This window comes from Tenrec ecaudatus, chromosome 4, assembly GCF_050624435.1.
Source record: "Tenrec ecaudatus isolate mTenEca1 chromosome 4, mTenEca1.hap1, whole genome shotgun sequence".
NCBI classification, from domain to species: Eukaryota; Metazoa; Chordata; class Mammalia; order Afrosoricida; family Tenrecidae; genus Tenrec; species Tenrec ecaudatus.
Genome location: NC_134533.1, coordinates 8,522,034 through 8,548,792, shown reverse-complemented (window position 1 = coordinate 8,548,792; position 26,759 = coordinate 8,522,034). Strand labels below are relative to the sequence as shown.

Sequence of the window (26,759 nt, the reverse complement as noted above, 5' to 3'; positions counted from 1 at the left end):
GTGGGGGGGGGGCAGAAGTGTGCAAGAGATCGATAGAGGCTGCAGAGAGAATGGAGCAGGTGGGGAGATGGGAGACCGAGTCCAGACAGAGGCTGGCTGGAGAGCCCAGTGGGCAGGCCTGGTGGGAGCCTGTGGGGGCACTGAGGTCAGTTACCAAAGGCCCCAGCCTCCTTCCCCTATGGCTCCACACTCTCCTTTTTTCTCCCGTCTTCCCAGACACCCTTGGGCCTTTGAAGGACACAGGCAGCATCCCCACGCACAGATGAAGAGGTTGAAGCCACCAGTGGGGAATGGCCAGTTTGAAAGGTCAGGCCCCCCCTCCACACCTTGGTCTCTTCTCCACCAGACAGCCCTCAGAGGACTGACTGCCTCCCTCTGCCTCACCCAGCCCCACCCCACTCCCTTCCTTCAAGTCCAGAGCTCTCTGGGGTCCTCCGGGATCTCCAGGACACTGCTGCCAGGTTGCTGGGAAACAGGCACAGAGCATGTAGAAGACCCAGAGCCCTAAGGGGGGCCAGGAGGAGGGGCAGACCCAGGAGGAGAGCCTTGTGGCTGGGAAGTGGCAGGCAGTCCTTCTCCTGGTCCCCCATTCCTGCCCCTGTCCTTTGGGGGGACAGAGGCATCAGAGATGAGCACAATGGTCCCCATGCAGTTCTTGGGTTGCACCCACCTTGGTGTTAGGCTGGCTTTGTCCAGATCTGCTCCTGGCCTCACGGACCAGTGCGTTAGACTGGTGACCGCCCTCCCCCAATGCCACCTGCTCCCCAGCCCCAGTTCCCCCAGTCCCAAAGAACAATTCCATCCCATCTGCCTGGAATCTGGATCCGAACCTGACCCCTTCCAAGCGGGGTGGCTACCTGGCCCCATAAGCCATCCTGTGCCCCTTTCTACTCCCAGGCCCTACCACAAAGGAGTGGACTGGTGACCAGATCCTGATGGCCTCTCCTCCGTCATCAGCATAGCCACTGCCACCCAGAACCCATGAGCAGCAGTAGCCTACAGGGAGCTCAGGGCTGAGAGTCAGCGTCTAGGGTCCAGCTGAGCTTTACTCCCCACCTTCTATGACGGAAGCCTTCATACCCGCATCAGTCTCACAACATGGGGGGCTCTTCCCCTGTCCCCTTCTGAGTCTGACCCCTGCAGAAGTTTAGGAGAAGGGTCTCCAACCACTCCCTTCTCTGAGGGTCAAAAAATGGTGTCACCCCACTGTCTTCTCTGAGGGCAGATGAAAGGGCTCAGCAACCACAGATGCCACCAGTAGAGATAGTCCCAGAAAGCAACAAAGGGACCATCTCCAGACCCCCTCCTGGGGGGAGACCCTGGCCCACCCTGTCTATAGATCCTAGCAGCCAGAAGGCTTCAAAGCCACCAAGACCAGATCACCGATCCGAAGAAGGTAACCCTCAGGCTGGGTGGGGCCGAGAACCAGGAAAGCATCCAGGAAGGCAGGGAGGGGGGCACTCTTCAAAGGGGAGGGAGAAACCGAGCCCCTCCCAAGAGCCCCAGTGCTGGCAGCAGCTGGTCCCTCCCAACTCCCACCCAGATGAGCCCATCACACCCAATGCTGCAGGGTGGGATGGCGAGGGCGGCGTGCGGACCTCCTCAGGTCTGCTACCCGCAAAAACCTACTGCTCCCTCCAGCCTCAGTCTCTCCACATCTGTGTGTGTGTGTGTGTGTGTGTGTGTGTGTGTGTGTGTGTTCTGCCAAGCAGCATCGGGTCTGCTTGGTTTCAGCAGGAATCACCCTCCAGAGAAAACCATCCAGCTGCCCTCTCCCCAGACCCCAAACCCACCATCCTTGAGAAACTCCACAATGCCCGCCCCCTTCCAAAGGAGGGGGTAGCCTTTCCCACTTCCGCCCAGCTGTCCTCCCCCAGCCAGCCTCCAACCAGCTGCTGCCACCCCCACTCCAGGGACTTGGGACTGCTGCTGAGACTGTCCTCTCTGGGGAGGGGCCTCCAACTAGATGCACGTTGGCAGACAAATGCCCAGCCAGCTGAGGAGAAGCGGACGAGGATACTGGAGCAGGGGGGTGGGGGTGAGGGTGCGGGGTGTCCTTTGGGCTCGCAGGACGCCCTGCAGTGGGGATTCTTGAGAGAGGACAAGGGAATGGCCGCCGGAGTTCAGGGAAGGCAGCTGCCCAGTGGCCTGACCTCCAGAAGCAGGGGTGCAGGGGTGGGGCCTGAGCCTGGCCCCAGGTGCAGCCTCATCTGGGCAGCAAAGAGGGGGCCACCACTGCTGGCTTCAGGGAGTCCCACAGGACAGAGGTGCATTGGCATAGCAAGCCATCCTCGGGATCATGCAGGACACTACCAGCTGGGCCCTGGAGGCCAACACCGTTGGGGAGCCGTGTCTCATGCACCCATTGATGGGGGCAGTCATCTCCCAGTTTCTAAGAGTAGCACACCCACCTTGCTCAGACCCCAAAGGAGACTCTGGCCTGGGCAAGGAGTTTCAGGGGCTCTCAGGACAAGAAGGGGCCCAGCCACCCACTCTCAGAGGCCCTCCCTGCCCACCACCTCCCACCCCCCACCCCACCCCGCAGCCCTGTGGCACTCACGGTCATTGCAGACAGGGCCGCCATAGGAAGTCATGGTGCAGTCACAGGTGAAGCCGTCCCATTGCTGCAGGCAGACGCCCTGGTTGGCGCAGGACTCCTCGGTACAGGTGGTGCTGGGGCCTGAAGGAGACGGGACAGGGGCACCCCCCACTCAGCCGAGCCCCCGCCCTCCCGGGGAGGCGTGGAGACAGCGGGGGACTTTGGTAGGAAGCCAGGGGCTGAGACCACAGAGAAGGCAGGTGACACTCCACCCAGAGGTCCCCCAAGCCCCCATGGGCCATGAGAAAGGCGGCCACATTGCTGTCCCCCTGCTGTAGCCAACAGGGCCACCCTGAGCTGGCCCCGGCCCCACTCACTCACCATCACAGCCCCGCTCCACCTGCCCGATGCGGTGCAGGGCGTCAGCCAGGAGGTCAGGGAGGCGCCCGTTGAGGTCCACGGAGGCCAGGCAGCCCTGAAATCCATCCCGGGAGGCCACCAACTTGGGCAGGTTGCTGAACATGTTCTTGCTCAGCCCGCCGATGTACAACTCGCCTGCAGGGGGCATGTGGTCAGGAGCCAGGCCTCCGCCCGGCCCCTCAGGACCACAGGCTCAGGCTCCATCCCAGAGGCCCACCTCCCTCTTTGCCATCTGCATGCCTCACTCCCAGGGAAGCCCAGCTGGGGGCTGGGGCGGGTGAGGGGGTAGCAGCTGGAGGCTTCTGCTTCTGCGCCTGCTCCCGCCCATACACTGGATACCAGTTCAGGCCAGCAATCAGGGCTTTCCACAGATTGAAGGGCAACCATGATCTCCCAACTCCCCTCTCTCCACCACCACCCACCCACCCAATTCCCAGCTCCAGAACTCACCCAGGTCTCCCGCAAAACCAAAAAACCAAACCCACTGCCATCGAGTCGGTGCCGACTCACAGCGACCTGCTAGGACAGGGTAGAACTGCCCCTGTGACTTTCCAAGACGGTCACTCCGGAGTAAAAGGTACGGCTTTTCTCTCAAGGAGGCAGTAGTGGTTTCAAACTGCTGACCTCATAACCACTGCTCCACCAGAGCTCCTAGGTCTCCCCCAGCCTCCCTTCCTCCACCTCACTCCCAGTGCTGAGTTTCTCCCTGGGTTCTAGGCCCAGCTCCCAGGCACTAAGGCTTGGTGTGGGGACAATGAGAGGATGTGTTCCAGGGACCCGTGTTCGCCTGCGCTGCGGACTGGCTGCACAGAGGCCAAATCCCCGTGCACCCTGACCAGTGCATCACAAGCTCTGAAAGCCCAGCTGGTTGACCAAGACCCTGGTCAATCCCACCTGGCCACACCCCCCAGGCTACCATTGGGATCACCTGTGTCACAGTGCCCCTTCTGGGAGGAAGGAACAGTCACCCTCAAGAAAACCCATGCCCACCACCAGTGGTGTCCACACCACTCACAGGGACCCTACCGGACAGAGTAGAACTGCCCCCTGTCGGTTTCCAAGATGGTCGCTCTTTACAGCAGAAGCCTCATCTTTGGCCCAAGGAGAGGCTGGCTGTTTCGAACGGCTGACCTTGCAATCAGCAGCCCCCCTCGTAAGCACTACACAACTGACCCTAGATGCGGTTTCCGAGACTAGACATCTTTGCAGGGGCAGAGACTCGGCTTTCTCCCACAGAGCGGCCTTTGAGTTTGAACCTCCAACCTTTCAGGGAGCAGTCCAGTGCCCGCCCGACAGATGGGCTTAGGCTCTCTCTCGGTTCCGACTGTCTCCTCTCCGCTTCCTCTGTGACCTCAGCGAGCCAACTGCCCTCACTAAAAGACACGGTTGGAGTAGCTGGTCTCCAGGGATCCTGGCAGCTCAGACAGGCCAAGTCACGTGTGCCTTGGGGCAGCGGCAGACCTCAGCCTCGCTTCCAACCCCATGGCTGGGTCTCTAAACTGGTCCTCCTCACCCTGGCTCTCTGCATCCACCATTCTGAGGCCAGAAGTGAGTCTCTAAGGTAACCTAAGCCCACCAAAGAAGGGAGGCCTGGCCCAGATGGTCCCCAGAGGCAGCCTAAGGCAGCCGGTGGGGGCAACATGGAGGGGCCTAGCTACTGCAAGCCCCCTTCCCTCACCAACTGAATGCCCACCCAACGCCCCGCCCCAGCTGTGGGTGGCAGCTGCCGGAGGCCACGCCCTGTTTTCTCCTCTAACTCCTGGTCCCTGCTCCTCGGTGGACCAGCCGGGGCTGCCCATTAGCTCCCGGGGGGTGCCCACTAGCTCCCGGGGGGTGCCCACTAACTCCCGGGGGGTGCCGGGGCTGCCCACTAGCTCCCCTGGGGGTGTTGAAAGCAGAGCAAGCCGGTCAGGCGCAGGCGCAGCTAGGTGGGGAGCCCCAGCCGCAGCAGGGCCGGCTCCCGGGCCACGCCCACCTTTGAGATCCAGGTTGCGGGCGCCGTTGGAGTGTTGCGTGACCGTGCGCGAGTCGATCTTGAGCGTGTGCACGTTGCCTGGGTCCCGAGACACCACGACGTTGTGCCACTGGTTGTCGTTCACTGGCTTGTCCGAGTTCCCCTTCATCAGCGATGGGCCGTTCCCCAGGTCAAACACGTAGTGGATGTACCTGGCCCGCAGGAGGGGACACTGCGTCAGGGGGGAGGGCTGATTGGACATTGGACGGGGACTGGAGAGGCGGGGCAGCAGGAGTAGAAGGCGCCCAGGAGCAGCAGGAGGTGGCCAGCGTTTGGACAGGGCCTCACACCAGCAGCAGGGGAACTCCAGCCGGAGGTCCCTTCCTGGGGAGGGTGGCCGTGGGAACAGAGGAGCAGGGCCTGTGACAGGGACCCAGGAGAGGTTTGGGGTCAGTGGGGCCTCTGGAGGCAGGGGCAGAGCGGATCTTGGCGGGGTCACTAAAGAAGCAGCCGCAGAGACGGGGTTCTGTCCACTGCCTGCACTGGGCGGCAGCCTGGGCCAGCGCAGAGCAGACACAAGTGGACGCCCTTATAGAGACAGCAGCTCTCCCCCATCTTGGCGGGGCTGTCCGAGCCAGCCCTCTCCTGGCCAGCAGGGGAAGGGGGCCACTCCCAGGAGGGCGAAGCCAGGCCAGCCGCTCACCCCTTGACCAGCTCGATGACGATGAAGTCGTTGCCGTTGCCAGAGTTGAAGAGGAGCAGGCCGTCGGGGGCAGTGGTCTTGAACTGGAAGAAGAGGTGCATGGAGGCGTAGGCTTGCAACGTGGCCAGCGCGAGGTAGCTGCTGCGGCTCTTGAAGGTGACCGGGTCGGCCACGATGGCGCGCAGGCCAAAGCGCGCGTTGAGCTCGCAGTAGGTGATATCGCCGTCCTTGCACTGGTCCATGTAGGGCTGCCCGTTGAAGAGCAGGCCGCTCAGGTGCCCGATGAAATTGGAGGGCACCACGGAGATGAAGCGCCGCTCCGTCATGATGCCCGTCTCGATGTTGTGGAATTCCAGCCGCGTGTGCGCGCCCGCCATCTGGCCTGCAGGCAGGGAGGACCGGGAAGCTTGAGGGCCGCCCCGGTAGGCGTGGGAGGGGTGGCCGTGGCCGCTGAAACACGGAGCTCCCAGTGGGCGGGAAGAGTGGAGGGAACTCTGGGAGTCAAAGGCTGGGAGGCTTTTGGGGGAAATGCTCCGGGGTGGGGGGACGAGGGGACACAGGGAGATGGCCCCTTGGCTCCATGCCCCCCTAATACACACCCTCAGGGAGGAACAGACAGGGGCCGCTTGCCCAGACGGTACCCTCAGAGTGGCCACCCCCTCCGTGGTTACTAAGAACATGGCTGACCTCGCCTGCCCTGGGCCACCTACCCTCCACGGTGACGTTGTCCACGGACAGCTGCAGGCTCTTGCCACGCCGCACCACCCTCGCTGTGTGCCACTCATTGTCATTGAGCTTGTGTCCCGCAAACAGCGTCTCCGGGCCCTTACCTGCGGCACCAAGGAGGGAGTGAGGTCGGACTGATTCTGACTCACGCTGGCCTCCATGGTCCAGCCCCAGAGACCGCAGTGCCTGACCACGCAGGGGTGCACCTGCCCACGGTACACACCTCCACACCTGCCCACGCACGCACACACAGTCCACTCAGCGCTGCTGCAGCAGGTGGCCTCGGGGCTGCCCCTCCCCTAGGATCCCACTGACCTCAGCGGCTACTCTGCCAGCAGCAGGGTCCCACAACCAGGACCATACAAAGGCACGTCCTCCGCACAGCTGTGCACGTGACTGCCTCACTCGTTCTTAGGAACTACGGCCGTTTATTCAAATCCTCGAGGGCCGCTTCCCAAAGCATACTCCTTTCATCCCCATCCCCGCTCCTGGGAGGGGGGTGGGGGTTCACTGAAACTGTGGGCAGGGGCATTGCAGAGCTCCCGGCTGCTCCATCAAGAGGTTGGAGGTTTGAGTTCACCCAAAGGCGCCTTGGAAGAGAGGCCTGGCAATCCGCCTCCCCAAATCAGCCGCAGAACACACCTGATGGGGCACCCACCGGTGCACCAAGGCACACCGGGCACTCTAGGACTTACTGTGAGGGCATCTGGTGGTGGCTGACAAGTACGGTTCCCACATGTGCGCGCGCAGACACACACACACACACACACACACACACACACACACACACTCACCAGGCACACAGACTTGGCTGCCCAACACGCCTAGAGGGCTGGCGTGCACAGAACCGGGCAGAAACCGCACGCAGAAACGTTCAGAACATCGAGCCCTGCCACGCGCGGCCGCCCAGGAATGTCCATTCACCAGCTCCCGCTGAGAACACCCCCGTTTGTCAGAAACGCGCCCCCCTTCACGCGCACGCTTGGGACTCCGAGCACGCGCGCCTCCCCGCCCCCGTCTTCTTCCCGCGTGGCTTGCCCGCCGCCATGTGGCCACCGCCGGAGCTGCAGCGGAGTCGCCCCAGGGGTTCCCCTAGCCCACGGCCTCCCCATCATCCTGCAGGGAATCTGCCTCGCCCTCCCAGCGTCCAGGGGGCTTCCTGACCTGCACCCTCTGCCCCCTTCGTCCATTCTGCCTTCCGTACCATAGGCCCCCACCCATTGCCCAAACCCATAGGAACCAGAGACGAAGCACCTCCTCCCCACCACTCCCCCTAACCCAGTGTCCAGCGTCCCAGTCCCCTTGGGTCTCTGCAGAAGAGAGGAGCCACTTACTGGGTGCGCAGCCGACGCGCAGGCAGTCTGGGGGGGCCATGGGGTGGGCAGAGGGGGAGGGGAGACAAAAAGGCAGAACAAGTTTTTTTTTTTTTTTTACATCCTTCACAGGGAGCGGGTGTCTGCGGGCGGGGCTTCCCCCGGGGGCCACTTTCCGGGGACCACGCGTGCACAGGTGCCGTCTCCCCCTCCTCAGTTGTACCCCTGTCCCCCGGCCCCCAAAAGGGCTTTGACCCTCCCCAGGGGTGGGAGCAGGGCAGCTGGGTGATGGGAGAGGGCTTGTGCCCCCCTTCTTAGAGGGGCCCAGGCCTCTCATGTCTGAGGGAGATGGGCACCTTAGGGACCCCAGCCGTACAGGGGGTCACTAGGGGGGGCTGAGAGCCTGGCCAACCCCCATCTCCCCAGTTCCTAGGAGGGAGATGGGTAGGGAGAGGCCTGGGTCCCTGCCTCCCCTGCTCTGAGACGACTCCCTGCCCAGAGCCCGGGTTGTGACACCTCTGGGTTCTGAGCTCAACAGAGGGGTCCGTCCCAGGGTGCCCTTCCCAAGGCCATTGGCCCCCAGAGTCCGAAGGAGCTGGCACCACTCCTCCAGGAACTGTCCTCCTTCTCCCGTCTGGAGAAAGCCAGGCTGCCACTGAGGTCAGGCATGATCCTTCACCCTCACAATAGGATTTCTCGGGGTCCAAAGGTAGTCAGGCATCCTGAGCAGAGCACCTGGCATTTCAGTCCTCTTGCTACAGGACCAAGGGCCCCACAGGGCCAGGCAGCAGCCTCTGCCTTGTCCCCTCGCTCAGCACACTGCCACGTGCGGGGGTTGGGGGGATCTTCCAGGCCGTGTTGAGGGCACAGAGTGTTGGGGGGCTGACAAATCCATGGATTAGCCCTTCCAATGCCTACATCTTCGCATCGGACCCCAACCTTGCCTCATCCTAAGGGGGGAACAGGGGCTACTGGAGAGGCAGAGGTTATGAATCTAGGGGGCCCCTAATCCCAGTCCTCATGCTAGCTAGCTCACTGAGTGACCTCCAACCGCAGCTTCCCTCTGGGAACTCTGCCTTCACAGCACGGTGGGGAGTGGCCACTTGTAGCCAGGTGCTGCTGACCTCAGGCCCCTGGCAGCCTGTTCACCCTCATGGTCCTGGAAGCAGAGGCCGGTGGCACTGGGCATCCCCCGGGCCCTTGTAGGTTCCTGGAGTGGAGGTGCACGGAGGGCCCCTGGGGCTTTGGGGGCCATGGACCCCTGGGCAGTACAGCTGAGGCCCACACGCGTTGTCAACCGCAGCAGAAGAGTGGGCAGAGCAGCCGGGACCCTCAGCCACAGCCTGGCACAGTAGGGGGTGGACAAACACAAGGGGGCAGTCCAATTGGCTGGGGGAGCCAAAGAAGACCAGAGAGACAGGACAGGAGTGGACAAGAGAAGCCACAAGGTCAGGGGGACAGGGGAGGGAAGGGGTGCCAGGCCCTGGAGTCAGGTCCCGGGGGCTCTGTGGGGCCAGCAGAGTTTTCACCAATGAAGGGTCCAAAAAAAGAAAAAAGGTGGGGGGACGCCCCCAGCAGGGGGAGACGGGAAGTGCAGGGTTGACTGTCTGGAGAAGCAGGTCTGTGCCAGGCCTGCGAGGTGCAGCAAGGCAGCTCCCAGGAGCCTCCGAGGTGGACGAGGAGAGCAGCCCGGAGCTAGACGTGGGTGCGAGACTCCGGCCCCCACCTCAGGGAGCACACACACTCGCCCAGGGAACAGGCAGGGAGCACCGAGCCCCAGGCACATGGACAGAGCCCCTGGTGTCTGGCCAGACACATAACCAGTTCAGGAAACACACTGGAACTTTGGGTCCCCTGCCACCCTTGCTGAGGATCAGGGCACAGCTTCCCTAGAAGGTACAGCACAAGGTTGCGGTGGGCTCGGGACCACTGGACAGAACTTACAGCCTCAGGCTGAAGCAACCTGCCCCCAGGGCCCTGGGAATTAAAAAAACAAAAACTCACTGCCACCAAGTGGATCCCAACTCTATAGGAGAGAGTAGAACTGCCTGTCGGTTTCTGAGCCTGCACAGATTTACCAACGCAGACAGCCTCATCTTTCTCCCATGGCCAGGCTACTGGGTAGGAACTGCTGACCTTGAGCTGCCCAACATGTAACTTCTACACCACCGGGGCTCCGACTTGGAGACAGGATGCTTGTTTATCGTGACTTTAATGGGGTCCACCTTGCTGTGTGCCTCCCGAGGATAGAACTAAATCCTCCGAGGGGGGATTTCAATAGGGTGGGCTGACTATCTCAGAGGTGGGTGCTCCTGATGTTGAAGGAGACCTCCTGGGGCAGGGGCTGGCCACGAGTCACGGAGCAGACTGAGGAGGCGACTTCTAAGAGCACCTTAGCTGGACGGGTCTCTTTACAGAGATGCCACCTCCTTCAGCTTCATTCACTTCAGCCCCACCGGCCCCAGGCAGGGGTCAAGGGGTCTGGCACCACATGGAAACAGGACAGTGCCAGAACCAGGGACAGCAGAGGACTCCGACCAGGAGACTGCTTCTTAGCTGCGCCGGATACGTTGTAAAGCCACCCTCAAAGGGGAGACCTAGGCCAGGTGTCCAGGCTGGAGGGGATGGGGTGGCTGAGGGGCCCTGCAGTATGGCCCAATGGGAATCAGCCCAGGGCTCTGACGATGGCCTGGGTCCCATGCCCAGCCCTCTGCACACTTGCCTTTGAATCTGACAAATGTCTTCACACCCACGATGTCCTGAAAGGCATCCCTCAAGCCCACATGGAAAGCAGCCTAGGGAGCTCTTGTCCCTAGTATCCAGGGAAGAAACAGAGGCTCGGAGCAGGGAGTAGGGAACGGGAAAGTCACTTACCCAGCAGGCAAGACACTGGGATTAGAACCCAGATCTTGTGGCTTCAAGTGCTTCTTCCCATCACCTCCTGAAGCTGGGAGGGGGCTGGGTGGGGACCACCTGTGAGTCTCCGGGTGCTTATGTGGTGGCCACACAGCTCTGGGTAGATACATCACATCAGTGGGGACAGGTGGATGGCTTCTAATGGGCATTATGTGAGGTGGCACCTTTGCAAATGCCTGTCTGTGGCAGGTGCACAGCCAGGGGTGGGGGGCAAGCAGTGGAAGGACAGTCCTGCTGTCTGCCAGGTGCATCACCTCGAAGTACTCAAGTGGCACAGGCAGAAAGCATGCCCCAGGGAAGGACAGTGGCCAGTCCAAGGCCCATAGTCCCACCAGGTAAAGTCCCCTGGGCTCTACTCTCAACCTTGTCTACTCCAGATAACCCCGAGCTTCTTCCAGGGACTCAGGACCACCCGAAAAGAGAGGAGCACCTATTGCCTAGAATTTGCCCTGCACGCTGTCCTGGTGAGGTGCCAGCGAGTGGGTTCTGAACCACGGTGACCCAATGCACAAACACCTGGCCCTGTGCCCTCCGCACAGCTGTCCAGCTGCAGCCCCTGGACCGGCCCATCTGGATGAAGGTTGGTCTTTTGTGGAGACCCTGCGCTTTATCAAGCATGGTGTACTTCTCCAGGGCCAGGACCTCCTGAGAACACGCCCTGCACACAAGAGGCTGGAGTGGCAGTGAGCCAGGTACACAGTCTCCACAGAGGACACCCTCCACCCTGGGTGACACACGCCGCCTCGGGCTGGGCACAGGGCCGATGGTGAGTCCTGGGCTGGTCCCTCCACCTGGAACAGCTCCACGGGGGACGGGGGATGTTGGGGATGCTGAGAGGGGAGCCAGCCGAGTGTGTCTCCCAGCCTGCTCTTCCCTCCAGCCTCTCCCCACGGGCCGAGGGCTGGAAGTAAGAACAGCCTCGAAGCCTCCCCCTCTCCAGCCTCAGGCTCTCTCGGCAGATCCTTGTCTGAGGAAAGGTCAGTGTACATGGATCAATGATGTCACCAGCCCCCGAGGCCCTGGTCTGACCCGAAATACTCTGGAAGCCCTTAGGATGAGCCTCCGGCTCATGTTCAAAGCTCAGTGCTCTAGCTTCTCTCTCCACAGCCGTAACCTCCTCTGATAAGACTGAGGTCCGGTCCAGGCCCAGGGCTCCACGGTGGCCCAAACAGCCAGGAAGACTTTCCCAGGGCTCCAGGGTGCTGTGAGTGGCCCAGCCAAGGTGGACAAGCATAGCCCCTGCTACACTCCACAAAGCGGGGCAGTACCTGGGGGTCCTAGTCTGGCCAGCACCCACACTGCTGCTGCCTAGTAAACACTGGCTCAATGAGGGGGCCTGCTGGTTTCCCCCTCACCCCTGAGCACAGAGCTGAAACCCCCAGAGATGGCCAAGAGCCACAAGGGAATAGTAAGGGGTCCTCCATGAGTCCGGCTCTCTCACAGGGGCGCAGGCAGGGAAGAGCGCCTTCTACTGGTGGGTGAGGGAAGCAACTCCAAGCTGAAACAGGCAGTGAGGACAACCCTCAACTTGGAAAAGTCAGTGATCCAAACTGGATGGTGAGTATGCCTGTATGTGGCAAGCTGAGCCATAAAAACCATGGAGCGCAACGCCCTGGCGGCCCAGTGGGTAAGCACTGGGCTGCTAACCCAAAGGTCTTTGGTTCCAACCCACCTGCAGCTCGGAGGGAGAAGGATGAGGCAAGTTCTACTCTGTCCTGGAGGGCCGCTGTGAGTCAGGACCCCTGGACCTAAGTTGGGTTTTAATACCTGTATGATGTTGTCACAAGGGGCCCTGGTGGCACTGCAGGTTAGGTGGTGGCTGCTAACCGCAAGGTCAGCGGTTCAAACCCACCAACAGCTCCGAGAGAGAAAGACAAAGGTGAAGCTGGCTGCTCCCATAAAAATGGATGGTTTCAGAGACCCCACACAGGGTCAGAGACCTTATACATGGTCAGAAACCCCACACAGGGTCAGAGACCCTATAACAGGGTTAGATACCCTATAACCAGGTCAGAGACCCCCACACAGGGTCAGAGACCCTATAACAGGGTCAGAGACCCCACGCAGGGTCAGATACTCTATAACAGGGTCAGAGACCCCATATAGGGTCAGAAACCCCACACAGGGTCAGAGACCCTATAACAGGGTTAGATACCCTATAACAGGGTCAGAGACCCTATAACAGAGTCAGAGACCCCACGCAGGGTCAGATACCCCACGCAGGGTCAGATACCCTATACAGTCAGATGCCCCATATAGGGTCAGAGATCCCATATAGGATCAGAGACCCCATACAGGGTCAGAGACCCCACACAGGGTCAGAGACCCCATATAGGGTCAGATACCCTATATAGGGTCAGATACCTTACACAGGATCAGATACCCTATACAGAGTCAGATAACCCACACAGGGTCAGATACCCATACAAGGTCAAATACCCCATATAGGGTCAGATACCCTATACAGGGTCAGAGGCCCCATATAGGTTCAGGTACCCCATACAGGGTCAGATACCCCACATAGGGTCAGATACCCCATACAGAGTCAGAGACCCCATATAGGGTCAGGTACCCCACCCAGGGTCAAAAGGAGTCAGAATCAACACGGTGGCAGTGGGTTGATTGTTTCCCAGATCTTGGGGTGGCAATTTGCATCTTCGGGTTGCTAACTTGGTGGTCCAGTGGTCAAACCTTTGGCCGCTAACTGAAAGGGGGAGGTTCCAACCCACCAGCCACTCTGAGGGAGGAAGTAGAGGCCACTGCTTCCAGAGCAGCCTGACAGTTCTATTCTGCCCCAGGGTGGCTGTGCCCGGAACCGACTGCACGGCAAGCGGGTGTGTTTCAGGGCCCACGTGGCATTTTCACAGGTCTCTGGCTAACAAGCGGGTGGCCCTTCGCTGCTCATCAAAAGGTTGGTCGCTTCAACCCAACCAGCAGTGCCACGGAGAAAAGGCCTGCCGATCCCTTTCCATAGAGATTACAGCCAACAACACAAACACCAACGGTGCTGATGGATTCCATGCTCCATGATGCACGGGGTCTCGTGTGTGGAAGCAAGTAGATGGCAGCAGGGGGTGTGGTGCTTCTGGTGTCTTCACAGGTCAGCTATGACTGAGACACGGGTGCAAACCGCATAGACAAAGTGTATGTGTGTGTGTGTGCGCGCGCGCGCGCGCGTGTGCGTGCTCGCGCGTGCAAACAGGCGCCAGCACCCGGAGCCCTGAGATGCACCTGCACGGGGAAGGAGGTGTGGTTGCAGGCTTCCCATCGGCTTCCCGAAGGAGCGGGGACAAGGAGCGTGCCTGAGCCCGGTGAGCGGGCGCTGCCGAGGCTCCATGCGTGTGCCCCGGGAGGGCATGGTCGGGCAGACTGCATGGCCACTCCGTGTGAGTTGCGGCCACGCACTGGGGCAACCCCCGCTGCCACGTCCCCTCTCCAGGGACCGAGCTCACTGGGCTCTTCCAGGGGCGCCCCTCCACCCTAAAAATCTGCAGAGGGCGCCCCACACTGGCGCCCCACCAGCTTCTCCAGACAGTGGGTGTAAAGCCGGGCAGGGTCATGGGGGGAGATGGCGGCAGGGGCAGGAGGCACAGGGCGGTGGTCCGGGCGGGCGGTTACCGAGGTTGACCGTCAGCTTCATCTGGCCCCCGTCCAGCTCGAGGCGCAGGGTGTCGGCGGACTCCCGGGAGGTGGTGGCCATCATGAGGCCGTAGGCCCGCTGGGACATGAAGCGCAGGGACACGTCCTCCGCCTCCGTGTGCATGGCGCTGGGTAGCATGATCTTCATGTACATGGAGCCGTCGTAGCTCAGGACCGTGGCCTCTGCCCCGGGGATGGCGAGCGGGGCAGGAGGGGTGGCGAGCAGAGGCCAGCGGAGGGAGAGAGAAGACGGGGTGAGCATTAGGGGCAGGGCGTGGGGAGGGGGCGGGATAGGGGGTCGTCCTGTGAAGGGGTCCCCCAAAGATTGGCCGAGGCGAGCCTCACCTCGCTCGCAGACCCGCCCCAGGAAGCCGGTCCCGACGCAGTCGCAGATGAAGCGGTTCCACCCCTCGCGGCAGGCGCCCCCGTTGCGGCAGGGGGCCGAGGCGCACTGCTTCAGCGTCTCCCGGGAGCAGAAGGGGACCACGCCCGCCGCGCCCTGCGCCTCGGCCAGGCCCCGGAGGTCCCGGCTGCGGCCATCGATGAAGAGGTCACGCACGCAGCCCACGTAGCCGGCCCGCAGCGCCGCCGTCCACACCTCCGGGGGCAGGGGCAGGTCCACGCGCCCGCCCTCTGGGAGCCCGCCCAGGTACAGCTCGCTGTCCAGGTCCAGAATCTCGCTCTCCCCGCTGGCCAAGAAGGGCGTGCTGCGGCTGTTCACCGAGATGGAGCCTGCCGGGGAGGGAGAGGGGCCTCAGGAGCCACGCCACGGGGCCACACCACTGGCTCCGCACCCTGACCCCCACCTGGAAGTTCAGCCCGGGACAGGGCTTGACCAAGAACTCCAGGTCCAGGAAATGGAGCGGCTGCCCTACCCAGCCCAGCAGCAGGGGGCTGTGGGCCTCTGTGCAGACCCATCCTCCCCTGTGTTCCAGACACCCCCAATCCCCGTCCCCCAATCCAGGAGGCCCGGTGGTGGCCTGGTAACCTGTTGGGCTGTTAACCCAAGGTGGGCAGTTCGAAAGCACCTGCCTCTCTGCCAGAGACAAGGGGGGCGGGGTGCCTTTCGATCACTCTAAGTCGGAGTTGACTCCATGACAGTGCATGTGCTTTGCGTGTGGTTTTCCCCTGGCCCGTCCTTCGGACCAGGAATCAAGGGAGTGGCCTGAGGAGGAAGGAGGGTGACTCACTCCCAAGATGTTGCCCCACCGACCCACACTGGGCTCTTCCCACTGGGGGCCAGGCTTGGAAACCGAGTGCCACTGTGCTCTGTTCTTTCCAGAAACCTCACCAAGCCTTCCGCCGGAGGTTCCCCCAGGATAGACTTGACCCTCCCACCTCTTGGTGAGAGAGATAGGGCCCTCCCCACCGGCCAGGGTCCTCCCCTGGTCCTTGAAGACCCGTCTTGAAATGGGAGAGGACGGGCTTAGAGAGCTGGGCTGTCTGGTCAAAGTGCCCCTCGGGGCTGGGCTGGAGCAGAGTCGAAGTCCTGCCCCCCCCTCCTGTCCTCAGGCTCTCAGGGCTGGTGGACAGGTGGGTGGGCAGGAAGTCGCCAGAGGAAGACGCGGGACCAGGAGCTCTGGAGTGGGAAACGTTTTGTTTTGTTTTGAGACGGGCAGGGTTGGTGGAGGCTGGTGGATGCTTCAAAGCCCTGGCTGAGATTCTAAGACCCGGAAACCTGTACACTAGCCACCATTAACAAGTCTGTCCGTCTTTCATAGTCCACGCATGTAGTCTTCTCCCCTTCGCCTTTTCTGTGGGCTGAGACAGGCCAGGCGAGTGGGCAGTGAACACTGTGCTTGAACTTGGCAGGGGCCTCAAGTTGGGCAGGGTGTGTGTATGTGTGTGTGAGAGAGTGAGAGAGAGAGACAGTAGGAGGCCGGGGGTGATGAGTGACGGGCAGGATGGGGGTCTCGTCTACAAACATGGCTTCTACTTCGGGGTGCTCTCTTCTTTCCCGTATGATAGCATTAGTCTCCTATGCCCCCCAAAAACGTGGCTGGGACCCTTCCCAGAGCAGTCACGGGGGCACGTCGTTCAGGGACCTGCCAGAAATTCGCTCTGGATTGAGAAGAGGGCGGAACGAGCGGTCTCATTGCGGGCGTGAGACGGACCTTGGCTGAAGGCAGAGAACACCAGAAAGATGTTCGCCCGGGTCTTAAGGACCAACAAAGGCCCCCAACCACTTGGCCATGCCAGACTACGGGGCACCTCGCAAAGGATGGGAACTCCAGAACACGCTGACGTGCTCAGGTGGAGCCGTTACGGACACCCAGAGGCAGGCGTTTGAACAGAAGCCGGAGCTCCTGCCGGGTTTAAAATCAGGGAAAGGGGGTGTCAGGGTTGGATCCTCCCACCACCCGGTCTGTGTACTGAACAGAGAGTCTGAGAAGCTGGTCTACAGAGAAGAAGAAGGCGGCGGGATGGGAGGGAGGGAGGAGTCCTGCACCACCTGCACTATGCAGGTGACACGGCCTTGCTGCCGAAGGTGAGCAGGACCCCCAGCACCTGCGGACAAAGATCCAAGTGGCAGCCTTCTGCTCAGCACAGGAAAAACCGAAACCCTCAGCCCCGGGCCGCCCACCGACACCATGTTCCGTGGAGCCGACAAGAAGGGTTTCCTTTCCCCCATCAACGCCCACGGACACAGCCGGCAAGAACGCCAACGGAACCTTCCCCTGGGCCAATCCCCTGCACGGGGCCTTTTTTCTTTCAGGGCTAAAGGGCAAAGAGGTCACTTTGGGCACTAGGGCGCACCTGACCGGGGCCCAGGCAGTGTCCATTGACTCCGGTGCCCGTGAGAGCCAGGCGGTGCCTTGGGAAGAACAGAGCAGCGCTGGTGCATCTGGATGACGGTGTGGGCCAAGAATAATGACAGCACCCACCACGGACAGCCAGGACAGACGGATCTGCCTCGGAGAGAAGGAGCCAGAGGGCCCTTCTTAGGGAGCAAGAATGGTGAGCCTTTATCTCATGTCATGGGACACCCTGTCAGGAGAGCCGGGACCCTGAAAAGGGACCTCATGCTGGGTCGAGGGAAGGGCCGGTGAACAAGTAGACGCTCAACGAGATGGACGGACACAGTGGCCGGGCAGCGCTGCGTTGGGTTTGACTGGAGTCGTGCATGGGAGCTGGCCTGCCTGTCCCGAGCGACCTAGCAGCAGCTTCCCGCTCAAAACAACACCGGACGCAGCGGAGCTCCTTCCCCACCCACCCTAAGCACAGCCCCCGTGTTCCCTCCCCACTCCTCCACGGTCAGAGGACTCGGGGTCCTGCTGCTAAACCCACTGTCCCTGACTGGGCCCCCTTCTGGTCACCTTCACCTCTCCCTCCCTGAGTCACCAGAAGCCTGCTGAACCCCTCTTCCTGCCGGCCTCCTGACACAGCCAGCCCTTGCCTGGCCTCTCAGCCGATGGATGTGAACTGGACTGAGGACTGGAGGAGACGCGGGAGGGAAATGATGAGAGGGGACAGGGTGTCTGAGGGGGAGGTGGGGTCCCTGGGTGGCAGCAGTGGTTAGATGAAAGGCTGGGGGTTCAAATCCACGCCAAGACTCCTGGGGGACGAGGCCCTGGAGGTCGACTCCTGAGAGAGCAGCTCACGAAACCCGGTGAGCCAAACTTTCCTCCGACGGAGTCCCCGACAACCCGAAGGCAACTGGCCTGGAGTGGGTTTTAGCAGAGCCGGAGAGGACACCGGAGAGGAGAACTGCCGGGGTCCAAGGTCAGCCAAAAGCTCGGGGAAGGGGAGCACGTGCCTTGGGATAATGTCAAGTCCATGGGGGCCACCGAAAAGGTCCAGGGTGATCAGGATGGTGACCCAAGGACCAGCTAGGTCGGAGTCCTACAAGGCGCCAAGGAGGCAGGTGGGGGGCAGGCAGGGCTTCTGCTGGACTGGACCAAGGTCCACTCTGAGGCCCTGGGCCTCAGCAGATGCGCCATGAGGACCCACTGGTACACCGTGAGACAGATAAACCAGCGATGGAGGCATGTCACAGCGGGAAGAGGCAGCCAGAGCAGCAAGAGCAAGCCGACCCTTCCCCAGGCCTCACCCCCCCCCACCCAGAGTCGCAGGCCCTGCACATGGTGACCACGGGGGAGAGGGACACAGCTCCTGCTGACATTGACAAACGCTTCCACTGGCTGACGTGTCCGCCCTCGTCCATATCAATTCCCTCTCTCTGGGCTAATTCCTGAATGCCCCACCAAGACGGAGGGGAGGGGAGCGGGGAGACCAGGAGCAGAAAATAGCAGGGGAGGAGCAAGGGAGATGGGAAAGGAAGGGGGTGGACAGACGGGAGGACAGAACCAGCAGGGGGTTCCAGAAAGAGCACCACCCGCCCGCCCCCAGCTCCCCATACAGCTGTAATTGTTCCTCAACCCCCAGCTGCCAGGTGGGGGTGCTGGTGACTGCCCCCCTCCCCCAGGACATGGAGCCCCAAGTCAGCCAAGACGGACACACTCGTGCCACCTGCATCCACAGCACCTTGGGCTGGGCTGGGCTCAGCACCCAGGAGGTTCTCAGGAATTATGTCCGCAGTGAGCTAAGGACAGGGCAGCTCCATCAAGCTGGGGACAAGGGGGCGCTGGCTGGTGGGACACTGCCCTGTTGGGCACCTGAAGATGCTGCTACACACCCTCGTGCTTCCTCCGCTGGGGCACGGTAAGGAAACAGGCCCCGAGAGGCCAGGCAGTGCCCCTGATGTCATTTGCCCCGTTAGTGAGCCCGGGGCTGCCTGAAGCCCCTGTGATGGATGTGAGGGGGCTGGGAGGGCTGGGGGCAGCCTAGGGCTGATGTAGAAGAGGTGGCCCTTGGGAGTTTCGGGGCAGGTGGGAAGGAGTGGCCAAGGGACGGGAAGGAAGCACCCCCCCTCCCCGCCCGCCCCGAGGTCCCCTGACCTTTGCGCCCGTCTCGCTGGAAGTCCACGTGGCACCACTCGCCGTCGTTGACCTTGCGGCTGGACGCCCGCAGCTTGATGCCCCCGGAGCCCATGTCCAGTAGCAGGTAGAGGTACCCATCCAGCAGCTCCAGGGCGAAGTAGTCAGCCCGCGGGGCAGCGCCCAGGCTGCCAGCCCCCGCCCGCCGGCCCTGGCTGAAGAGCAGGAGCCCGTTGGGCTCCGTGGTGCGGAAGTCCAGGGAGACAGACCCGGTGCGCTTGGCGCTCCAGCGGGGGAGCGCGACAAAGGCGTCGGGGCTCTCGAAGGTCACCGGGTCCAGGGCAGCCACATCCTCACAGCGGAACGACAGGTCCCCCTGCAGCTTCATCTTGGGGTCCCCTTCCTTGGCCAGGCGGGACAGCTCCAGCTTGAAGTCATTGTTCTTGTACACCACCTGCAGGGAGGGCGTCACCCCAAGGGTCAGGGAGACAGGTGCAACACCAGGGAGCCCCAGCCACCCTCCCGGCTGAGCCCGCGGCGCAGATGGCTCCAGCCTCCCGGGGAACTTCCCACCCAGAGACCCGGATAGGCCCTGTCCTCCAGGGGAGACTGCTTTATCTGAGACACCCCCCCCCAGCCTGTCCAGTCTGCTTCTCATGTGCCAGGGGGCGCATCGTGGTTATGCACTGGGCTGCTAACTACAAGGCCAGCGGTTCAAAACCACCAATCCCTTCAAGGGAGAAGGACGGGCGCCAGTAAAGAGTAAGTCTCAGAAACCCGCAGGGGCAGTTCTGCTGTCCTGCTGGGTTGCTATGGGTGTGCATCGACTCGACGGCAGTGCGTTGGTTGTGAATCGGCAAGAGGTTTCGGTTACCATGTCCCTCCACCCCTTACACCGCTCCTCACCACTGCCGTACTAGCAACTGGTACAGGCCACACAGGTGCACACGTACAGGCCGCGTGACTCGCCCGAGGTCACCAAGAGGCTGGACTCCCACACAGGTCTTTCTCAGGCCTGGGCCCCTACTCCACCCCCTGCTGCCTTCGAGGGTCCTCTGAGAGAGTGGAGCAGCCTCTAGGCCCATACAAGAGGGGCGTGCCCCCCATCCTGGACTTGGAAGGGACAGAGGGCCGGGGCGTTGGCCAGGCCGGGCTCAGCCACACGCCTGGGAGATGAGGACCACAGGGGCCCCCCACCCCGACTCACGTCCTTGAGGCAGCCCATGAAGTTGTTGCTCACGGGCGAGCCAGGGAGGTCGGCGGTGTTGGGGCTGCCCCCGATGTAGAAGAAGTCGTCGGAGCCCAGCATGGTGTAGTCCTCCTGAGTGTAGCCCGTGGTGGTCAGGATCCCGTCCACCGAGATGGTCACCTGCCCAGCCCACGGGGAGGGGGGGGGGAGACAGGAGATAACCTGCATCAGGTCCCTGGGAGGAGGCCCAGGCTGGGCGAGGGAGGGGCCAGGGGCAGTGGGGGAGGGGGACCTCCATTTTTATGTCTGCTTGTCTGTGAGGAGGAACAGTGGGGGGGCGGGGAGAGGAGGAAGTGGTGGCAACACAAGATTTGATGGTTTCAGGGAGAGCTGCGGCCCCCACCCCCACCCCAGCTCAGCAGGCACAGGGACCCTGAGACAGAAAGAAGGGGTTCTTGAAAGTCGCTCTGAAGGGGAGTGGGGACCCCAAGGCAGGGCCCTGTTTGGGGGAACACAGTGGCCTCCTCACTTCTCCTGTCGCCCACAGGTGAGGGTCAGAGCTTTCTCTTGAAAGAGGCGGGCCCTGCCCACCCCCACTCTGGGATTTGTGGGCCTGCCCACCCGCAGCTATGGGCTCCCCCCACTCCCCCACCCCCATCTTAACCCGCATGGAGACGGCAAACTGAGGGACAGGACCGTAGGGATGAGAATTCGGGTACCCCAGCCAAGTGTGGGAGCTTTCGGGGCTGCCTCTCCCCATGGCCTTCCAGGGCTCTCCCTGAGTCTTCCCTTGCCCCCCCACCCCCAGGACTCCTCAACTTCTAGCCTGCAGGTCCCCACCCACAGCCATCACGGGACACCCCACTGCTTTGTTTTTGCTTTCTCCCAACACTTCCCTTTACTCTCTACCCTAGTCTATGGGAGCCCTCCTGGCTAGTGGCAACCAGCTGGCCAGACTGCTCACCACAAGGTCAGCAGTTCGAAACCACCAGCTGCACTTCACAAGGCAGGGCAGGGTGGGAGGAGGGGGGCGAGGATCAGGCTTTCTGCTCCCATAAAGAATCAGTCTGGGAAAGTCACGGGACAGTTCTGCCCTGTCCTGCAGGGTCCCTGTGAGTCAGCTTCCACTCATGGCAGAGGGCTGTTGCACCGCAGCCTGTGACCCGTGCCATCGCATCCAGGACGAGCTGGGTGCAACGTCACCCACTGGTGGCACAGAGTGAGCCTGTGCTGCTGGGCAAACGAGTCGGGCATTGCCACCAACCTCCCCCGTTGGTGAGAAAGGGCAGTGCCCGAGGAGCGCCAGGTCACGTGCTTGCCTCCAAAGGACCCGCAGCTGTCAGCCTGCGCTGCACTACCCGTCCTCCGCCCACCTCAGTGGCTTCTGGGAGGCCGCAGGGCCTGGGCATTCAGATAAGAACTCAAGGGGGGTACTTGGTGTTCCAAGGGGGGCCCAGCAGTGGCCTCGGGGACAGTAACAAGCACAGGGAGTGTCCGCCTGGGCCCTGGAAAGCCTGTCATCGACAGCAGCTGCACACACCCAGCAGGGCTGGCAGCGTGAGTCATGGTTGGTGGGACCTACAGGAAGGGGGAGGGCGGGGCGGGCGGGTACTGCCCTTCCTCAAGCTGCAGAGCCCCCACAACTTGCTCCCCAACTGGCTAGGTGAGCAAGGCTTGGAGAACAATGCAGAGTGAGCCAGCCCCTTCCTGGGGCATCCCCATCCACCCCTGCCCAAAGATACAAGCCACCAGCCACCTTCCAGCACCTGGCCTCCAGGGGTCCCTTGTTGCTGGGGGACAGGTAGATGGCCATAGAGATTGGGGGGGGGCAGGGTAACTCCTGAGGGGCAGACAAGGCTGAGGTTAGGGGAGCGCCCCCCACGCCTGGGTGCTCCCTCTCTTACTGGGCTGGAGCCTAGGGGGTGGGGGCCCTTGAGCAGAGTGAAGACCAAAGGACCCACTTCCTGGAACCATCAAATCTGTGCCCGGGGTGTTTGATTTAAGGGCAGAGGTGAAGGAGCAGTTCAAAAGCCTGGGAGGCTTGTTTTGCAGGATGGGCGGGTAGTGGTGGTTTTTCTTCTTCCCTCTGTCCCACCAGAGGTGGGAGGTAAGAGGTCTGTGCAGAAAAGGGAGGGGCCGAAGTAATAGTCGCAAAACATGGCAACCTGAATCAGAGGACAGGGTGGGGGATGAGGGGGAAACGGGGTGACAAGCAGAAGGGGTGACCTCCCACCCCCCCTCTCCTCCTGATGCTCAACTGAGATCTTGGGAGCCCCAGTCTGGTCACCCCAACCAGGTGGTCCACCCCTGGAGGGTCCTGAAGCCACATTCATCCCAGCACAGCAGGGGATGCGTGGTCACTAACAGTGACCCAGGGCCCCTCTCTGCTCTGTGCACCTGCCTCTCTGCAGGGCTGGGGTGTTACTTCTGTTTCTCAAGCTGCCCAGCTGAGGGGCCCCACCTCCCACCCACCGGCCCCTCAGCTGACCCCTTGCTCCCTGGCCGGCTGCCTCACCCTCCTTCTCCCCCACACACACCTGGCTCGGACCCGTTCCCTTTGTCCTCTCAGGGTCTGAAGGACTTGAATCAGGGTGGGGACTCCATTCCCATCTGGACCAGGTTCAAACATGGCCTGGTCCCAATGCCTTCAACTAAGACTCCCGAATGGCATCCCCTGCTGGAGAAGGACTGCCCTGCTGGACCATCCCGTGGCCCTCCCTGCTGCCCCCAAATTCACACCACTGCTTCAGAGCCCTGGCCCAGGGGTGGGGAGAGGGGAGGAGGCTGGGGGAGGGACGTGGGGCGCACAGAAGGGCAGTCAGCCTTGGGGCACGGTGGTGTTAGGAGCCGGGTACTGAGTGGGAAGGAGGTCCAGGGTGCAGGGGTGAGGTGGGGGAGTGTCTCAGGGGAAGGCAGGGAGGGAGATGGCTCAGATTAGTAAACGCGACTGTTCCCCCAGACAAATCAAGGTCCAGACACAAAAATGGCAGGTTCGTTAGTAAAAGCAGGAACCGGGGAGTCTCTCCCCTGTCCCCCTCCACCCCAGGGGCTTGGTGACGCCCCTGCCCCCCCAACCCCTCCGCACAGCGTCTGGAAAGGGCGGGGCCTGCAGGAAGGGGAGGGGACATGCGACACAGTGCAGCCAGGCAGCGGACCTTGCGGGTTAGAGGGGGGGGGCAGGCCCAGAGGGGGACTAGGAAGCGGAGCGGGGGGGGGGGGGGGGGGGAGGCAAGCAGGGGGAGCAGGGATGGAGGCCCAGCGCAGCGGGGGGCCTGGGGAGGAGCTTCCTTCCAACGGAGGGAGGAGAAAAGGAGCCCCCCCCCCTTGGACAGGGTGAGAGTAAAGAAGGGATACTAGAAATGTCCTTCCCCCGCCCCCCCGCCAGAGTGACCACAAGCTCCCTGCCAGGCGCACACACACACACAAGCACGCACGCACACACATACACACAAGCACGCATGCTCACACATACACACACATGCGCACACCAGGGGACCATGTACGGCCTGCCTTCCCAAATGGGGGCGGTGCCCCGGACCCCAGACACAGCTGACTGCACCCAACCTTCCACCAGGTGAGAGCGGCAGCGCAGCAAATGGGAGCTGGAGACCCCAGAACCCACTGTCCAGGGGTACGAGGAGGGACAGCCTGCACCGGGGAGCAGGGTGGGGGCGCTTCACAGCCCCCCCACTGCCTCCTTTGGCACTGAAGCCAGGTCCTGGCTGCTTGGGGGCAGGTGGGCTCTGCAGGTGGGGGAGCTGGGTGTGTCTGGGCCTCAGGATGTCCTTGACAGTGAAGGCACAGGGACATCAAGTGACAGCTTTTTTCTATGAGCGTCCACTGCTGTAGTCAATTCTCCCAGGGATCCATGGGCGGGGGGAGCGGGGAGCAGTAAACTGGAGGGGGGTCATCTGGTAGGAGGGAAGGAAGAGGGTGGAGGAGAGGGAGAGAGGTGAGGGGGCCTGCTAGGTGTTGCCTTTAACCATCTGCTTGGTGCGTATGAAGAGCACACCGATGAACTTCCCAAGAGGGACAGCCCTACAGGTGGGTCTTGAGGACTGGGTCCAGTCCAGCCTGGGGACAGAGGATGAAGCCCTGGTGGTGCATGGTTCAAGCACTTGGCTGCTAACCCAAAGGTCTATGGTTCAAACCCGCCGGCAGCCTCGTGGGGAGACCACAGCCTGGGAACACTTCCCGCAGTTGTCCATCCGTCCTCCAGGTTGCTGCGAATCGGAACTGACCCGGCAGCCCAGGGTCCCGTTGAGTTTAGGATCTGATGGAACAGGCTCCGGGTTGGACACCGCAGTGGCGGCTTCTCTCTAGCCTTTGACATCTTCCAGAACCATCTGCCCCACCCCCACCCCACCCCGTCCCATGGTGGCACCACACTGGCTGTTTCCGAGGAGCCCAGGGGGCAGTGGGGCCCCAGTGTTTGGGTCCGCAGTTGGACTCACCGGTCACTCTGAAGGACAAAGTCGAGGCCGGCTGAACCCATGAAGACAGGTTGCTCTACTTCCATAAATCATCATCGTCTCGGAAACTCTAAGGAGCAGCTCTACTCTGTCCAATCTCACTCAACTCCAATGGTCGTCGAGTCCGTAGCGACCCCACAGGACAGGGCAGAACTGCCCGTTAGTTTCCAAGACGATGACTACTTACAGAAGTAGCACGCCTGGCCTGGCTCCTGCGGAGCGGCTGGTGGTTTTGAACTGCTGACCTTGAGGAGAGCAGCCCCCTCTGAGTTGAGATGAACTCGGTGAGGGGTCCGTGGATCAGTCCCGTTTCTAGCAGGCTTGCCAATGGGTATCGGACGAGAGCGGTGACATGAACAGGCTCCCCGGGTGCTGGTCTCAGACAGACCCCTTGGTCTGGGCCTCTGTTTCCCCGTCTTTTGCTGGGTGTCCGGACGTTCAGGAAGCAGCGATAACCACCACGTGGAAGTTAGGTGGAGAGACATGGCGCCATCATGAGTCAAGAGCTGGTCTGCTCTCCCCTAGGTCAGCAGTTCGAGTCCACCAGCTGCTCCACAGGAGAAAGGTGAGGCTTTGTACTCCCATGCAGATGTACAGCTTCAGAAACCCACAGGGGCAGTTCTACTGGATCACAGGGCCACTAGGAGGCAGAATTGACTCACTGGCCCTGAGTTTGGTTTTTAGTTTGGAAACTGACTGGAAGGCCCAGCTTCCAAGAGAACTTCCCTGGACCTGGTCCCCTCTAGCCCACACCTCTCCAAGGGTCAGCCTCTTAGGTCCGTAACCCCACCTCCACCCGCTGGAGTTTCAAGGAGAAATGGTCACAGAATCCCCGGAAATGATTTCATAAAACTCAAAGCCACGGAGAAGGAGACCAATCTCAGGGATGTCTGGGAGTGGGCCACGTCTCTCCACGTGCCCTCTGGGCCTCCAAGAACTGACCTCTGAGCAAGGACCCGGTTAAAGCTGCAGGGAGCCACTCCGGCCCCTGATCTCATCTTTAAGCCGTGCTCCCTCCCGCAGGACAGCTTGGACTTTGGGGGCTTGGGGCATCTCCTCCAGATCTTCCCTCCCCAGGGCTGGACCCACCGAGCTAAACTGTGTCACTCTGGGCCGCCCCCTCTCACCCCAGTCTGGATCCAGCCGCATTCTGGGCTACCGGTGCGACATTGTAGAGGCTGGTTCCTACAAAGGGTGGGCATGAGGGGCTCCTGGGGCCAGAGAGGTCATGCTCTCCAGGACCGGTCGGCTCGGGGAAGGGAAGGGACCCCCTTCTTTAAGTACACAGTCCTGCATGGCCAACGGGGCAGGTGGCCAGTGTTCCAGGTGCACACCTAACCCTCGCTACGGGAGACAGAGGCTGCCGCCACCAGTGTCTATCTGCACTTGCTCCCGGACAGCCCGTCAGGAATTGTGTCGTCAATCCGTCTGACAGACGAGGAGATGAAGCTTCCAGCCAATTGCTGGCTGAACTGGGACCAGAAGGCCGGTCTCCAGGGGCCTGATTCTAGGGCTCTGTTAGGACCACCTGGGGTGGGGGCTTGGCGTGTACCATGTTGATTTACTCTGCCTCCCTTCTGCCCCCAAAGAATGCCGAATGCCTGGCCTGACCCCAGTGGGCCTGAGATCACGTAGGGGCTGCTGGGAACACAGTGCCCAAAGAGGGAGGGGAAGCTCCCTGCAGACACGGTGAGGTGCAAGGAGTGGGCTTGGGCTACGCTGGCTTTGGTTCTGGGCACTGGCTCAAGGACAGGCTTGAAATGGGTGTCAGTGGGTGACAGGAGGAGTGGGCCTGACCTCAGAATAGGGACAGGGGCGCTAGGAGCAGTGTGGGAGCCCCACCTACCTTGCTTCTCTCCTGGCCAGCCAGCAGCCAGCCACAGAGACCCGGAGGCCAGGCGGGAGGGTGGCGGCAGGCCCTGGGAGCAGACGCGTCCATCCGCAGGGTCCCCCACCCGGTGCTCAGCCTCTTGTTTTATTAATAGGCGATGACTAACTGCTGGCTGCCTGC

At 61.8% G+C, this 26,759-nt stretch overlaps 1 protein-coding gene across 20 annotated transcripts in view; it reads right to left on the bottom strand.

Moving 5' to 3' along the window:
* Window positions 1-26,759, bottom strand: part of NRXN2 (neurexin 2) — a 114,286-nt gene that overhangs the window by 38,305 nt on the left and 49,222 nt on the right. For 11 of the 20 annotated variants that reach the window (XM_075545499.1, XM_075545493.1, XM_075545500.1 and 8 more), the window contains 10 exons: window positions 20,295-20,456; window positions 19,109-19,541; window positions 14,556-14,942; window positions 14,190-14,393; window positions 7,677-7,703; window positions 6,327-6,455; window positions 5,617-5,998; window positions 4,935-5,125; window positions 2,921-3,094; window positions 2,561-2,680 (listed from right to left, as the gene is read on the bottom strand). In XM_075545499.1, the coding sequence (XP_075401614.1) occupies window positions 2,561-2,680; window positions 2,921-3,094; window positions 4,935-5,125; window positions 5,617-5,998; window positions 6,327-6,455; window positions 7,677-7,703; window positions 14,190-14,393; window positions 14,556-14,942; window positions 19,109-19,541; window positions 20,295-20,456 (2,209 nt within the window). The remainder of the gene's footprint in view (window positions 1-2,560; window positions 2,681-2,920; window positions 3,095-4,934; window positions 5,126-5,616; window positions 5,999-6,326; window positions 6,456-7,676; window positions 7,704-14,189; window positions 14,394-14,555; window positions 14,943-19,108; window positions 19,542-20,294; window positions 20,457-26,759) is intronic. The other 9 variants (XM_075545501.1, XM_075545509.1, XM_075545495.1 and 6 more) reach the window with 2 other exon arrangements.